Source organism: Trachurus trachurus, assembly GCF_905171665.1.
Source record: "Trachurus trachurus genome assembly, chromosome: 14".
In the NCBI taxonomy this organism is placed as follows: Eukaryota; Metazoa; Chordata; class Actinopteri; order Carangiformes; family Carangidae; genus Trachurus; species Trachurus trachurus.
The window spans coordinates 24509924-24526384 of record NC_139903.1 but is presented as its reverse complement, the minus strand read 5'-3'; the positions used below and the strand labels follow the sequence as shown (position 1 = coordinate 24526384).

The window sequence follows — 16461 nt, the reverse complement described above, 5'->3', positions numbered from 1 at the left end:
CTAATACCACGATTTGCTATTCAGCTCCCATTGCCCCCCATTGTGTGACTTTATCCACTGATTTATGGAGGACCTGGAGACTCATGGTTGCAAAGGTTTAGAGTTATAAAGCCATTGATCGGTTGATATTTACAACAACTGGACTTTAACAAGAGGCATTAATAATAGAATTTAACAAATTAATAACAGATGAATGCATGCAATGAAATGAAGAGATTCATTAAATCAAAGTAGATTATAGTTACCAGATTTGATAAAAAATAATAAGTTTTTATGGAATGGAAATTACAGTGGACTATAATAGTTATATAGTATATATATATTTTTTAACTCTGCTTTGATATGCCTTTTTTCATTTCCTGTTGCAAACACTATTGTAATTCTACCTGAGCTTAAGAGGCTGAGACAAAGCAGCCCAGAGTTTTGGGGTATGTTAAGGAACAAACACACTAACCAACCAATTAACCAGTCAACAAACGAATTAGGATTGAAAAAATATTTATTTGATCATATCTAATATTCTTATTAATCATTTCACTTTGAGCTTTATAGACCTGTTTGTTGATTTACTCTCTTTGCTTTTTTCGATCCCTCTTTTGACTGTCCAAGTAAAAATCACTTAAAAATAACTCAGTGAACGCAGGCTAGACTCTCCTGGTCCTCCATACCTCCATACCAGATCACCCACTGCGCTGCTGTGTTCCTGCTTCAGAGGATCTAACCACAGTGTTCTCCTCTCCCCCCTCTCTCAGGCCACCCCTCTTGATAAGGAGGGGCAGGTTCTCGGACGAGGACGCCACCCGGATGTGATGCTGCTGCCTTTGCAGACGATGCCAACGGTGACGACAGTAACAACATCAACAACAAAAACACCACGGGCGGAGCCTCCTAGTTGCCTCCCTGGCCTGCCCACGGCCCCTCCCTCTCTGACCCCTGACACTTGCTCTGACCCTTCCCCGAGCCCCAGCCTCCCATCTGACTCTGATGACATCTCCATCAGCTCAGCCAGCACTGCCTGCTCCCCCAACTCGCCCTTCTAGAGAGGAGGTGGAGGGGAGGAGGGGGAGTAGGAGGAGTAGGAGGAAGAGGAGGAGGATGAGGTGTGAAGAGGAGGGAGAGAAGAGAAGAACATCCTCATCCAGCTCCTCCCTGTGGGGAGGAGGAGGAAGAGGAGACATCAGCTTCCCCACACTCTCTCATCTAAGGCTGGGGGTGACTAGGGGAAAACTGTGGAGGGAAAAACAAAAAAAGAAAAAAATTGGAGTGGACTTTTATCTTCCCTGAATCCATCTTTCCGAAACCTGGAGGAGAGATCGATCAAAGGGCAGACAGTGGAAAAAAAAAAGATGGCAGAGAAAGACTAAAGAGGCGACTAGAAACAGGGATCACGATGAAGAGGGAAAAGGCAGAACGAGGTGAAAGACTTTTGTTTCTTTATTTTTAACGTTCTCTCATCTGAGCACATGTTCCAGGGCTCATGGAGCGAGAAAGGGCGACAGCGCGTTCTTCACCCTTAAGTGATGATCCGGGCTCAACATGGAAACTTCCTTATGGCGGAGCAGCTCTACAAGGCAATATGAGAATATGGACCAATGTTCATGTTTTATTGAACCTTATTTATCCATTCTTTTACTCACTGCATTTTTTGATATGTATTTCTCCCTTTTTTTCATAAAGGGTAAGTCTTTGTTGATTTGTCCTAAGAGCTTGGTGAAATGAGACTAATGGAAAAAGTGCGTAGAAGTAGAGGTCAGACATTGTGAAGTAGGCAAATGTAGACTCGATGAACAGTGTCATATTGGAAAACGAAAAGGTGAGGTACCGGATGGGGAGAAAGGACTTTTTTTCTTACAAAAAATGTATTAAAAAAACAAAAACAATGTTCACCGAAAACGATACGTGATGGAAACCGATCAAAGACAGCACTTGTGCTATAAATCTGTGCTAAACAGTATTGGCGTTGCCTTCCTGTAATGTTGGATTGCAGTATTACAGTTTACATTTTACACGGACTGCTAAGACAACGGTGCAGCGGATTGCTCTTTGTTCTTCTGTTCACTGCTTCATTCATCACAACTTGATTCACGAAATTCAGCAGTATCCGGGTGCTCGTGTAGCAAACTCAACATTTAAACTAATCTTTTTCCTCAGTCCACACATGCTCATGTGTCATATTATTGAACTTATTAGTTCCTGATGCTCATGCACACATTTTTGAAGCCTTGTTTACATTTTTCTTCCCTCAACACTTAAGGCATACTTCATCCACATACTCCAGCAGTAAAGTGAAGTTGTTGTACCACTTGTATGGGGTGGGAAGAAATGTTTTAAGTAGTAAATATATCTACACAGATACGAGGACTGCCTATTTGCACAAAAGTACTGCAGCTCAGGTGCAGTCAGACAGGTCCGAGAGAAAGTCAGTATGGATGCCAGAGAACCAGCAGCGCTCTTAGAAAGCAGTACAGGTAAAATGATTTATTTCAGCTCTGTACAACCTCATTCATGGCTTCATTTATCCAGATGAAAGCATGACAGACATACAGTAGCCTATTCTTATAAAAAAAAAAAACAACAACAACAGTTTAGTGAAGTATTGTTTATATGTTATGTAAATAACATAATTTTATTTATTTTGATAGTTCACAATACAGTATATTTCTTTACTAGTAGTACGTCTACGAGAACTGTAACAAAAAACAAAACAATCAATCATACATGTGTGTCAGCAAAGAAAAAAAAATCTAGAGGAGATCATCAGGTCAAAGTGAAACAGTACAGATGATTCGGAGAGGACAGTTTCAACCTGACATCGTGGCACTTAGATCTTCTTAGGCCATGTTTGCTTTTTTTGTCAGAAACTGGGAACGATGTCGCTTCCTCTGCTAAAACAAACACTAACGGGAAGAATCAAAGGTATAGGGAGAGAAATACAGAGTGATATACGTTAGTTAGTTTTAACTTTTTTATTTTCGCAGATGATCTCCTTGCAGTCGTCCCACGTGTCTGTACGTTTCTGTATCTATTCCCATCATCACACATATACAGTAATGTGCCGCCATATTGACCAAATCGATATGAATTTGTTGTGCTGTTGAAACACACGTTCTCCAGCACCTGGGCACATGTGGTTTACCAAAGTGCTCTCACAGCTGCACCACACTATTACAATCTGTTGCAATACCAATACCTGTACCTCTGTTCAACAATGGTCTATCAATAATAATAGTAATAATTAAAATATGTTTCAAAAACAAATTGTCTGTGTTTTATCTTGCTGTGTGACTGATTTAATTGTAAACTCCTCCAATCAAACACATGGACGTCATCCACAGATTTTTTTTCTTTGTGTTCTTTGTTGAGGTGGCACGGGTGGCACTTCACTGGAAGGGCTCTTGTTTTATTTTTTATGAATTGCACAACAGTAGTGGCCAGATATGTGGGATCCAAATTTTCTGCAGTTGAGCAGGTGCTCAGGAAACAGGTGGGATGGTAGAGTAGAAATAACTATCAGGCTTGGTTAGTCATTGAAATTTGTTTTTGCTTTCCATGTTGAGGAAACTGTATCAGATACATAATAAGGTATTATGTCACATATGTGGCATCAACAATAGATATTAAAGACATCCTGGTCCCCTGTATCCGGAGGAGTGCTTGGAATTTTAATGAAAAAATTATACATGTAACTCATCACTGTGTGACAGATTGTGCTGTGCCTGTGCCTTCTATTATAATCTGACCAGATATATTCCCACAGCTTGACAGTTTATTTCTATTCTTATCTGCAGGAACACCAGACCCAGTGGAGGCATGTAGATCTGAACTCTTTCTGTCACTGTAAAGTGTCTCTACCTGTAGGAAAACTATTCACTTTTCAGAGCTGTCAGTTTTGGCAAATATTAAACTTTTGAATTTACATTGAGTCATTTCAGTATTTAGTATTCATTATCTGCAATCCATTAGGAGTAATTAAAACCCATCAAGATAACAATATCCCTTCCAAATGTAACTGAGAACATTTATTAAAGTAATCTACTAAATTTTGAGACTCTACCACTGTAAGCAAGTTCTCTACTCTTCTGTTCCACCGGGGAGATATTGCGCTTTTGATTTAGTACATTTATTTATCAAGAATAGTAGGCTATCTTTGAAAATACATATTATTATAGATTAATTACTTCTGATTAATTAGTAGCCTACACACATTGTAACACTATGTTGCCTATGGGTATTCCTGCATATATTTCTATTCATCTTATTTATTATTATTTTATTTTATAGCAAACAGTTTTATTACCCTCTTCTTACATCATGTTGTAAAATGTTGGGAGTGTGCAGCAGCATTTCTGTGTTTGTCCAGCAGGAGTCAGTCATGAAACGTGACATTATAGCAGCGAAGAAGGAGAAGAAGAAGAGCAGCTATATTTAATGCAGCGAAAGCATTAAGTGTGTCCATTACATGTACTCCTTATATCATAAGTGTATTTATGATATACTGCCTTCGTAGAGAAGCTGAACGCCTTCTGCTACAGCAGCCCGGGCGTCGACATGTTAGCTAACAGCAGCTAACGTGAACCGACTGTAGCGGTACTGCAGTTAGCCGGCGAGCTAACCGGAGCTAGCACGTTAGCTCTCTGCTCTGTTGTCGTTTCACCGCAGTCATGAGTGAAGATGGCACTTCAGCATCAGCAAACAAAGACAAAGACTCCACTCTGCTGCTCACCAAGGACGGACAGCGCTACTACGTGAGTAAGAGCGGGGTGGTCGACAGCAGAAATGTGATAACGCCGCATGAGCCGGAGAACAACGCCTCCTCCTACGACATGGACGACCCGGACGAGGAGAGCGACGTGCTGGACACCTCGGACCCCAGGGACAGCGCCGCCAGCCCGGAGGAGCTCAACGACGAGGAGACCTCGGAGGGCGACAACGCCCCCAAACAGTGCACGTACGAGGGCTGCACGGAGACCACGACGCAGGTGGCCAAGCAGAGGAAACCGTGGATGTGTAAGAAGCACCGCAACAAGATGTACAAAGACAAGTACAAGAAAAAGAAGAGCGACCAGGCCATGTCCAGTGGGAAACTTGACGTAAGTTAAGGCTCAGTTTCACTGCAACAGACAGGGGTTTCATCTGAACCGGTCATGGATAGATAGTGATGGAGACAGTATCCCATAAACACTTGAACAGACTTGATTCATCCTGTGGCAGCTGCATAGAGAAGTTAGAGTGAGAAGTCAGCCTTGGCTTACAGTCCAGTGTGCACTGCCAAGGATGAGCTCATTGGCTCATGTGATCTCCAGCCTCAGTTTTTCCAGACGTTATCATGAATCACAATAAACAAAACTCCCTTTTAGTGACTTAATTGCTTGTTTTTGTCTTTTTTTTCTCAGGAAAACTCAGAGGAGCGGCCTGTGTCTGTGAACAAACAACGTCTTGGTGCCATGGGCGACCGGCCGGCCAGACCCTCCCTGATAGAGCAGGTCCTCAACCAGAAGAGACTGGTGAGTTACACCTGAACTGACCACACAGCCCAGAAGTGGCTCTTTCACATTATTTTCATACTCATCAACCTATTCATCGACACCGCCCCTTAAAATAATGGACCCACTGCCAAGAAACTGTCCCACACTTGAAAGAAATCATTTGCAGGTGTCATTTTCCGTTCTATCATTGATTCAAGTTTTTACTTTAATTAATAATGGCTTCAGTATTTATATGACTTATGTCACTGTTGCATCCATCTCTTATATGGAACCTGTAATTGATTGCTTTGTTCAGCATTAAAACTGTGATAGAACTTGGCTGAACACATCGTCTCAATGACTTGCAGGAATCTGCTAAGTATCTAAACGAACAGATTTGACAGTTACAGTGTTTTCTATGTCTGTTCTTTCATACCGAGAGTTTTCAACTTTTAAAGGTGTACAGAAAAGAAAATTGAATTTGAGCCCACTTTGGGTCATAAAATGAATGTGATAACTCATCTTTCAGACGTTGTAGGCCAAACTTTGTGCAAAATTCTATTTTTGAGTAAATCTGGGATGAAAGTGTGTATTTTTTTTTTCGCATTGGATAATGCAGGCGCACGGATTATACGTCAGCCTGTACACGATTCACCAGCCACTGATATTGGATCCGTCATCCGTCATTCAAACGTCTGAGACACGCACACACACACGGAGCTCGGGCTCGCCCCCAGCTTTGAATATCCCGCCCGCTCGATAACGACCAATCAAATTCGTTTTCCTTACTCGGGTAAACTCGTGTTGCAGCTCGTGACAACTCGGCGCGACAAACAGGACAAACGGCCATTTCTGTACACCTTTAATGTGTAGAGGCACAAGGTTTTCTTTTCTATGGAAGCCCTAAAAGTCAAGGACATTTATACCCAAGGTCATTGTCATTTTTTTTTTAGAAAAAGGGGGAAAAAAATCACCCACTTTAAAAAAATTAACTCAATACAACGTAACAACGGCCCTGCTAAAAAAAAGACGACGCTGTGCTGTCCAGCCGGTTCAGCTGCATCTCCACAGAGGAGCCTCTGCTGTTCCTCTCTCTTCAGCCTGGTGTTTGGCTGCACTTTGTATAAAAACAGTTCAACATTGGAACATCTAACTGCCGATGCTGCTCATCCCAAGCACAGTGTGTTTGTGTTTTATAAAGGCAAAAAAAACCCTCGACCATCCTCCGATAGAGGATCGGGTTGCTGACCGGCAGAAGCCTAGTCACAGACACTCAATAGAACGTTTGAACCAAGTTTGTCCCCTTTCGGCTACCATATTCAAAGATGGCGATGCCGCATGGTGCACTGCCACCTATGTATTTGTAAACAACTCAATCTAAGATACAAGAAGGCTTTCATTTGTATGGATTGTGATTGGGCTTCGGTAAGTATGTATTTATGAAAGCAATATTTGTTTTTTAAAAAGCCAAATAAGTTACACACTGTACCTTTAAGTAAAAAAAAAATTCTAGTTTTTTCTTTCATCTACTGTGTCCCCCAAAATAATCCAAGCAAAAGGAAAAAAAATCACTTGCCTTAAAGGACAGTTATTTTTATTTTTTTTAAGGAAAGTTATGATGGAAAATAATCAAGATTTCCACTTCCCCTTTAGGGCTTCCATACTGTTCCTACAAAACGTAGAGGAAAGCCAAGAGAACTGTGGATCTAAATGTATGTATGCTGTTACATTATGGTCTGAAATGAATGTGTGTTTCCTTCAGTCTCTCCTCAGGAGTCCGGAGGTGATCAGCTTCCTGCAGCAGCAGCAGCAGCTCCTGGCCACACAGAGCCGCAGCCAGTCACAGCAGTTCCAGGGCTGCTGACACCGGCCCCCCAGTGTTTTACCTTACTGTTTGTAATGTATCTCAAGCACTGGCTCCCGATGCATCAATGTAGTAACCATACACTGTCGATTGGATTTCTGCTGCCAGGTAGAGAGGCCGAGGTCGTGGTGAGACGGAGACTGAACCATGAGTTACATAATTTCTGGTGCTGTTTAGGAAGTACAATTTTTTACATTTACTTATTATGTTTATGTTGTAGTTACACCATCAAATCCCACTTCTCTGTAAATTATCTGTTATCTGGCAATAACAATGAAGGCACTGAATTACAATCATTCAGTCAGCTCTCGTCAAAATAATCATGATCTCAGTTTGATCCTGTGTTTCCTGTTGTTTTATGAGACTAGTGTGTCTGTTTTAATGTCATTTGTGCATTTGTAGTCTTGAAGAATTATCCTGCACGGTGCTTTTAACGTTTTTCCTTTGAACATTAAGTGTTGTTACATGTGACAATCAGTCTTCTTCAGTCGGGTGGGGGCTTTCAGGACGGGTCTTCAACACCAAATTTTTATATAATGTTCGTAGAACTGTTGCACAGACACTGATTTGTACCTGTGTACAAAAGGGAAAACAAATTGAGATTTGATGGGATGTATGTTGGTCATGTTTGGCCTTGTTGTCTCTGTGTTGAAAAGTGGCAAGGATGTGTACCTACTGTTTGTTGTCTATCTGCCCTGCTGTGAAGGTGAAACTAAAACTATGATGCTAACATTGAGAAATGTCTCCCTGTGTGATGCACTGTTCTTTAACATTGAAAAACATCTTTACAAATCTGAATCTCAAGGGAAAAGCTTCTTAAAGAAAAAACAACTTTAATGAAACGAAGAGAAAGCAACCGGTACACGAAGGCAAACATTAACACTTGGAAATACAATACATATTATTATAATAACATTTATAACACATAATAACACAAGTCTGAGTACCTACAAATGCATCCCATTTTTTATTCCTTGTCTTGGAGTGCAGTTAACAGTTGGAGTGATTGGAAAGAGAGGGAGGAGAGAAATGATTTATCATACTGAAAATAAACAATAATTTAACTGCATGATGTGTAATTAAGCCAAATGAAATCCAGGTATATGTGTCTTTCAGTTCAGCTGCATGGTAAAACCCAGTGGTCTGGTTCGGGGGCAAATTGGAGGGAAGATGAGAACAAATGCAAATAACAAAATAAAACTGAATTATTGTATTTTGGGCATTATTATAAAATCTAATTTATGATAATACAACATCGAAACCTTATTTGCCATGCTCATCTTTTTAATTGCCTGCCAGACAATTTATCATTCATGACATCATGACCATTAACTGTTAAAACTGTTCAAAAACTCAGTGGGTTTGCAAAGGGGGTCCCGACCAGAAGCTAATGCTATTCAGGGGGCCTTGCCTGTAACAGCTAGTTTTGTAATTTCATGTGAGATGTTGAGATAAGGGATCGTAGGACAGAAAACCTGGACACAGACGAGCTTACAGAATCTACGACTACCTGTGTAGACACACACTTTAACAAAAAAAAAAAGTGTGTGTGCGTGTTCACGTTATGACACCGAAGAGATGGGGTTGTGCGGGGAGCCCATCTGTGTGAGGACCTTGTCCAGCCACTGCAGGGGCCCGTGCAGGTGCACCTCGATCCAGCAGGGGGTGCTGGTCACGTCCTGCCGGTGGTATTCAGCTCCCCAGCCCTGAGGACACAACCATAAATCTCACTATGCAAGATGGCAGTTCAGTTTACTATTAAAATGAATGGGTGCCAAGTGAGCACATGTAATCCCTGTTTGTGCACAGTGGGATTTAACAGGCTCAACAGCACTAACAGATCTGAATAACAGCATATAAAGTTACTGTGGGAGTCTGTGAGTGGGGATCCAACTCTAAATAAACCATAAGGATGATGGCCAGCTATGTTTCTGTCTTTTTTTTCTAAAGTCTTGACAAGAGCTCATTACCTTGACAAAGCTCATTCGGATGGTGCACATCTTGGTGAGCTCGTAGACGACCTCGAAGCCGTGGTTAACGGACTGGGCCAGGAGCTGTGCAAACAGCTGGTTGTTGAAGATCTTGAGGCTGCAGCCGCTGGGGATCTTGCACACGGTGGTGGCGTGGAAGCCGTGCTGGAAATTACAGTTTCGGCTCTGGACGAAGATGCTGCTGTCGCTCAGACACTCTGCGTACACTTCGCCACCCACGTAGTACAAATGTAAACCTGAAGAGAACGGAGGACAAGATTGAATAGTCTGAAATGATTATATAGCTACAAAAAATAAGAAAAAAAGGAAATGTTGCATGTTGGACAAAAAAATCCCTTGTCTTTTTACTGTGATGCAAACACTTCTATAATAAAGACCAAACTAGTACAGCAAACATATCATCAAAATTACACATATTCATCCACTTCATTGTACATCCAGCCAGAGAAAAACCACCAGGGCTTGTAAATGACGAATGTTTGACTAGTGTCAGTATGAACTGGAGATGAACTATCCTCAGCTCTTTGAATCACTCCTGTCATTTAAAACCACACACATCCTCTCATTGCACAGTTTACTGTAACCCACATCACGGCTGATGTCCGTCCAACAAAGGCAGCTTTTCTTAACCCTTTTATCAATGAGAAAAAAACAATATTTGGCCTGAGGGATTCAGCACAAGGAGACAAGTTAAGTTTATAGATTCCAAACAAGCTTCCCTCTCTGGCACGATGCATTATGGGTAAAAACTACCAAAAAGGAGAACAATTTTAAAGTGCAACTTCCATTTAGATTTGAAGTGATGTACTTGGGAAAAGAGAACCAGGGATTAGGAAGGTCGGGGGGATAAATATATATTTAGAGTAATATTGGTGGCACGTAAAAAAAAAAGAAAAAAAAGAATGACAACCACAATGACCTTGGGAATAAATGTTTTTGACTTTCAGGGCTTCCATAGAAAAGAAAACCTTGTGGCTCTACACATTAAACGTTGATAACTCAGTATGAAAGAACAGGCATGCATGGGTAGTAATGTATAATATTTAAAGGATGGAGAAGCTGACTTTCTCAGCTGGACTGGAATAAATTTAAACTGGGTTGATTTTGTGCAATAAGGACATTGTGCATTATAGATCCCTTGGGTCACGCTACAAACTTTAATTGCTCATTGTTCATATGTTTATTAGGATAAGGAGTAAGCTTGAAAAAGGTACTTCATATTACTTCTCATTTACTCTACTTTATGTTAAATTGTGAGTTTATGTTTCTAGTTTCTGTCTTTGCTCCCCTATGTGGAGTATGGGTATGTTCTGTATATTGGAAAAATTGTATACAAGATGTAAGATGTAAGATGTTGATGAGATAATTACTGTATGGAATCAATAAAAAAAAACTACCAAAAAAGGAAACAAACTGATGTGTTGTGATGTGAATTACCTTCACCTACCTTTGCCTATGTGCCTGCGTGTGTGTTCGATGGTGGAGTTGCGGTTGACGTTGGAGAGCAGGCCGAGGCAGAAGCGGTTCTTGTTGTTGGACGGGTCCGTGAAGCCGTCTACCAGTAAGCTGCGGGATGACGCGTGGAACGTCTCCCCCACCCGGTTGTTGAGCTCGTAATAAGCGATGGAACACCAGTACTCCGGCTCCTCGTAGCACACGGGCCGTAAATCTACAGGAAGACGAGGAGGAGCTGACTCTTCATCTCCTGATCTTACGGTACATGACAAAGCATCCTGCCCATTGATCTGCAACATTATCTGCAGCGGCTCATCCCATCACATCATTGCCTATAGATTCATATGCATACAGTACGTCCTAATAATGTCAACTTATCTACTTTCTGTGGATCTTTTGAGCTGAAGTTACCTGTGTGTGGAGCGGAAAATGTGAGTTTAGTGACTCCTGTGGAGTTGCTGGGTTTCACATCCTCTTGAGGGTTGGTCTCCATCATGCTGTACGGAGGTGGGGGAGTCTCAGCTGGAAAAACGAATGTCACAAATCACCGTAAGAGGATAAATGGGGAAAATCAACTGATGCACACTCATGGTGAAGCCGCAGCCTGCTTGTGTGTGACAGAATATTTCACCCGAGCTCTTAAAAGTGCCAGCTTGCTGGTTTTGATCCCTACCTGTGATGTGATACGGACTGCCGGGCTCTGCAGAGCTGTTGGGGGAGTTGGGGTAACTCTGTGAGGCGGGAGACTGGGTGAGGGTGGAAGCAGGGGAGGAGGAGGTGAAGGAGGGGCAAGGCAGCGGGGGGAAGGAGTCGGGGTAGGTGGCGTTCTGGGGCATCAGCGGCTCGTTGTGCAAGGAGGCGTTCCTGAACTTAGCCAGGAGACTGTGCTGAGGGTTGAACTCGCTGTGGCGTGGGACCAGAACCGGCGGCAGCACTGGGATGAGGAGAGAGGAAGGAGGGAGCGAGTGAACGAACACAAAGAGAGACAGAGCACGAGCCAGATGCCGTTATAAAAGATTATATTACTGCAGATCCTTTTGGCTGAGGAACACTGTGTTGGGATCAAATGTCCTGCCTCTATTTGGAGAACCCATAAAAAGCTGAATGGATAAGAACACTGATTGTTATTTACAAAGAGCTAGTCCATAACAAAATCAGAAAAGACTTTCAAAGAACGTTAAGCAAGTGTAACTGTATATATTATACATCTCCTCTGTGTTTGTTGGGTTTAAATAAAAATATAAATAAAAAAATAGTTAAGGCGAGACACTACAGGCAAAAACACTGTTTTTTCATGCACTGATCAATTTTGAGATTTTGGCCTATTTTTCTTCCTTGGCATGTATTCTTTCAGAAAAGTCAAAAGAAATGGTAGAAAATCCACATTAAGGTGGTTATTTTACTTCATTTTGTCTCTTTTGTTGGTAGATTTCTCCTAAATTTGCCAAAGTTAGCAGCTACTGTGACATACTGTGCTGTGCCTGTTGTCTGACCCATGTCATGTCAGGTATCATTGTAAAGCTCCCTCTCTCCTGAACAATGATGTAGGCTCCAAAAATTATCATCTCCTCAGTATCCACAACCAATCGTAAAAGTACGATTGACATTAGCAATCTATGTAGTTTTACAGTACAAGTCTTTAAAGGCTGTTTTCTCAAAATGAGTTTTTCCTCAGACTCTGAACCTGAAATCTCCACTTAAACAGACACCAAACCTTCCAGTTTTATTCCTAATATCCAAAACCCCCTCTGTAAAAACTTCTGACTTGAATATGTCGCTAAAATAAAACAAGAATTTTGAAAGTAGCTTTATCCATTTTTCAGATTTCGGTTCTGGAAATATATGCAAATCAGCGCATATTTCATCAGATATTGCCTAATTTACATATTTAAACATAAAACTTGACTAAACGTGTAATACAAAAAAAATATTTGTCTTAATGTAAGTGATAAACTTGGGAAGTTTCATGGTGAAATCTGTTATTTAAAATTTTTACCCTATTCACTTTATCTCCCCTTAAAAAAAAACATCTGTATGGATACAATACCAAAACTCAACAATGAACCTTGTCCTTGCTAATTCTGAAGCTGTACCTGGGGTCTCCACCCGCCTGTAATGGTAGGGGTTGACGCAGATGTCCTTCTGCTTGGAGCCGAAGGGGAACTCGCAGCACTCCAGGGCTTTGAGCTCGTGGTGGGACTGCAGGTCCGGCCAGCGCCACACCCTGCAGTAGATGACGTGGGGCAGACCCTTCCTGTGGGACACCTGCAGCCTCCCGTCCAGCGAGCGAGGAATCGTCACACACTTGCCTGAAGAGTAAACATAAGATCAACATAGAGCTCGATGAACTGGGCAAATCCTGCTGTGGGCTTTAAACATCTGTTTTTTGAAGCTTTAATCATGATGCGGCACATTTGTTAGCACCAACACTTACAGGGAAGTTAGTGCCATCGTTTGTGTGTCCAGGTTCAACATACACAATGATGAAACTATATCACATTTCAGGCTTTTAATATTTTCTTTCAGACCTGCTCAAAATAGGTTTCTGGCTTCTTGCACAGGAACACACACACTGACGAAAGGCATCTGTTGCAATCGAACCTCAGCCTTTTACTGACTAGACCGGTGACTCTCGACCTTTTTTACCTCATGACCTGCACATAAAGCATTACTTGCACCCCCCCTCCTCACATTACATGATATGTCAATTAGCTGCGAGTCGACCAGGAGGGATTTTTCCCTCTGAAACTGTTTCATTTCCATCACTTTTACTGGCCCAGAAGGGAAAGTATCACATTTTTCAAAGGAAACAAGTAAAGATTGGAGTAAAGTTAATAACATTTCCTATGCTGTAAATCATCCCAAGTGTGAACCCCCCACCCGCATGACTTCTGACCTCTACACTGGAAACCACTGTGCCAACTTTACTGATACTTACTGGGCTGACCGGGGCAGCTGAGGGCCCTCTCTAACTCCTCCATCGCCCCCTTCTTCTTCTTTAATTTCTTCACTAGTGAGTCCACAGCCTTCTCTGCCCACTTCTCCTCCTCATCTCCTTGTTTCCAGCCGAGCAGCCGCTTTACCGCTGGGCTGGTGAAGGAGAATAGGGATGTAATGGAGGCCGAGGAGTTCATTGTGAGATGAATAAATGGGGTGGGATGCGAGATGGGCGATGTTAAATGTTCCACTTGAGTACAGAGGTAAGGATAGAAGAGGTAGCGTGATGAGTCTGTGTAAACAGAGGCTGGGTTTTTTTGTATTCCACTGTTACTTCCAAGCAGCGCTCACAGGAGGAGGAGTTGGACTCCCGCCAGAGCAGGACAAAACCTAAATCTCCTTTCTGGGCTGGCAGAGAGTGGATCCGGCAGCTCGGCGTTAGAAAAGGGTACTCCTCACGGAGACAGAAATCCAGGTCAAGTTTCAATCACCTGGCAAGAGAAGTAGGAGAGAAAGTATTAACAGCTAATTTAGCTTAAAGGAGGCATGAATGGTGAAAACAGACCTCGGGATTTAATTGTAGGGGAGTTAAATCACAGTAATTGAGGTGATAAGCTCGATCTGGAGTAATGAGAACAACCAGAGTGAAATCAATGACTCAAGAAAATGTTCTCATATTCAGTGATTTGAGCATTAGAGAAACATCTCAGTGATAAGGAGGCGATATCAGCAGGGCAATGTTACAGAGAGCATGCCTGCATCATACTGAACTCCCACATGCTGAATAACAACAAGGTTGTTCTTATTCTCTACAGAGAAAAATCAAACACGCACCAAAAAAAAAAAAAAAAGTGTATGAGAAAGTGCAGAGCAAGATGGCCAAGCTCATTTCTAGATCCACCAACAATGAGGAATGTCCTTTCTGGCCTCTGTTTCTATGATCATGCCACTGACGCCCAGGAGCCATACTGTCTGGCCAGAACACATCACAGGACAGGAGGGGGAGAGGGAGAGAGAGACAGAGCGAGCGAGCGAGTGAGAGAGGGAGGGAGCCACAGAGAGAGGGGGAGAGAGAGAAGGAGAAAGAGAGAGAGCTCCTGTTTTTTTGTTTATAGTCTTTGTTCATTGAGAAAGTATTAGAAATTACAGAAACAACAACAGTTAAGGTACAGAGATGTAGGTAACCTCTTTGTGTCTTAGTGCTCTCCACTCCAGCAGCATCATCCTCAGCAGTCAGTTTATTGTAATGGACTTGGTTTATCTCCTGCAGAGTGGCAGAGTAGCATATCTGCCCCATGAGGCAGAAAACCACCTTTTTGTACTACAAGTGTTCTGAAGCAATTTTGCGTGTAAGATATGTTCACTAGTTCATGCACGCCTGGCCTGATGCAGATAAAAAAAAAAACTCCTGGCAGGTACAGACTTTACTAATGTGAAGTGGAAGCACTTTTTTTATAAACATAAACCAAACTTGTAAAAAAAAAAAAAAAAAAAAAAAAAAGGACAACAGAGCAGAGTTTATTGTTGGATCTGTGATTCTGTGGCTTTTCAATCAGACAGATCTCAGAATACACACAGGTAATAAGCAGTGTGCAGCAGCCTGACTGCACAGGCTCTGCGCTTGTTGATAGAGAAGTGACCAACGCTGGTTTCCAGCAGACAAACAGACAGCTGGGGTTTACAATGACAGCAGGAAAAAAAAGCCACAGGCTCAATGCGGCATCAGTCCGCCTCTGCTGCTTTATGGAGCCTGGCGTCACACAGTCTGCAGGCTCAGATAGGCTAATTACCTAATGCTTTATCACCAGGACACCCCCCCTCACACCCCCCCTACCCAAAAAAGTAAACACGACAGCTTCCTTTACTACTACTACGACGACGACAAAGAGGAGCCACACTGCCGCTGCACAATCCGGGTTCTGCCCCAATTAACCTCTTCACACACCTTGATGGTACAATGTATGAGCATGAGCTCTGGCATCCAAGTTCATTCCTGTCATAGCATGATACACTCACTACACAGACAGCGTGAACCAGCACATGTAAAGATAACATTGATTAGCCTATGTATTTCTGATAACTCATGAATTATTGCGCATAAAAAATATAGGATATTGATTTTTTTCATTTACATTCATATAAGACCATTATCTGCTTATTAAATCCATACATCTCAATATATGTTAGATAGCCTACCGGTTTATATTTGATCTCAAAAAGTTGCTCAACAGTGCCAGTGCGCACAGTTTCAGGATTTTTAACAACAACAACACTCAACAAACAACATTTTAAAATATTGACCCAACCAACAAAGACGCAACAACCAATTCAAAAATAAATCACAATTTCTGGAAATAGTCAAAAAATATCTTACCTTTGTTGTGATAACAAGTGCACCGCAGACAGCCCTGTGCGCGTGGAGGCTTCCCTGTCTGTCGTAGGTCAGACTGTAACACACTGAGGCAGCGAAGGTGTGTGTGTGTGTGTGTGTGTGTGTGTGTGTGTGTGTGTGTGTGTGTGTGTGTGTGTGTGTGTGTGTGTGTGTGTAAGAGAGAGTGTGTATGTGCGGGTGGTGTCTGTGGGCATGTGTGTTGACGCTGAGGTGTCAAGCGAGCGTCCATACAGATGACATCCAGCTGTGGATTTCAAAATAAAACGCATCATCAACAGCTGGCCTGTGATGCAAGGTCAGCGCAAGACAACATAACATAGATGACAGTCAACACATTTAACCAATGAAGTCTAGTGC

At 42.2% G+C, this 16461-nt stretch overlaps 3 protein-coding genes across 3 annotated transcripts in view; 2 read left to right on the top strand and 1 right to left on the bottom strand.

The window, feature by feature from the left end:
• The window catches only part of dclk1a (doublecortin-like kinase 1a), a gene marked incomplete at both ends in the record, with an annotated part of 49117 nt that extends 48307 nt beyond the window's left edge, over positions 1-810 (top strand). The window contains one exon of the mRNA XM_083986482.1: positions 753-810. Within this exon, the coding sequence (XP_083842608.1) occupies positions 753-810 (58 nt within the window). The remainder of the gene's footprint in view (positions 1-752) is intronic.
• A 3593-nt stretch (positions 811-4403) lies between these two features.
• On the top strand, positions 4404-8060 carry rfxap (regulatory factor X-associated protein). The gene is made up of 3 exons (XM_083986490.1): positions 4404-5090; positions 5394-5504; positions 7228-8060. The coding sequence occupies exons 1-3, from the start codon at positions 4662-4664 to the stop codon at positions 7327-7329; spliced, it is 642 nt and encodes a 213-aa protein (XP_083842616.1). The 5' UTR covers positions 4404-4661; the 3' UTR covers positions 7330-8060.
• Positions 8061-8685: 625 nt separating this feature from the next.
• Positions 8686-16160, bottom strand: smad9 (SMAD family member 9). The gene is made up of 8 exons (XM_083986486.1): positions 16087-16160; positions 13714-14203; positions 12869-13084; positions 11449-11709; positions 11187-11297; positions 10768-10989; positions 9300-9556; positions 8686-9035 (listed from the first exon to the last, which is right to left on the bottom strand). Exons 2-8 carry the CDS (start codon positions 13907-13909, stop codon positions 8892-8894), a joined length of 1407 nt encoding a protein of 468 aa, XP_083842612.1. The 5' UTR covers positions 13910-14203; positions 16087-16160; the 3' UTR covers positions 8686-8891.
• Between the last annotated feature and the right edge of the window lie 301 nt (positions 16161-16461).

Bases quoted from the DNA above. Each gene is read 5' to 3' on its own strand.
- rfxap (XM_083986490.1), top strand. From the start codon at position 4,662: ATGAGTGAAGATGGCACTTCAGCATCAGCAAACAAAGACAAAGACTCC. The intron at 5,091-5,393 runs GTAAGTTAAGGC...TTTTTTTCTCAG, and splicing joins TGTCCAGTGGGAAACTTGAC to GAAAACTCAGAGGAGCGGCC. The intron at 5,505-7,227 runs GTGAGTTACACC...TGTTTCCTTCAG, and splicing joins TCCTCAACCAGAAGAGACTG to TCTCTCCTCAGGAGTCCGGA.
- smad9 (XM_083986486.1), bottom strand. From the start codon at position 13,909: ATGAACTCCTCGGCCTCCATTACATCCCTATTCTCCTTCACCAGCCCA. The intron at 10,990-11,186 runs GTAACTTCAGCT...GTCTTCCTGTAG, and splicing joins ATTTTCCGCTCCACACACAG to ATTTACGGCCCGTGTGCTAC. The intron at 9,557-10,767 runs GTAGGTGAAGGT...CGTTCTCTTCAG, and splicing joins ACGCAGGCACATAGGCAAAG to GTTTACATTTGTACTACGTG.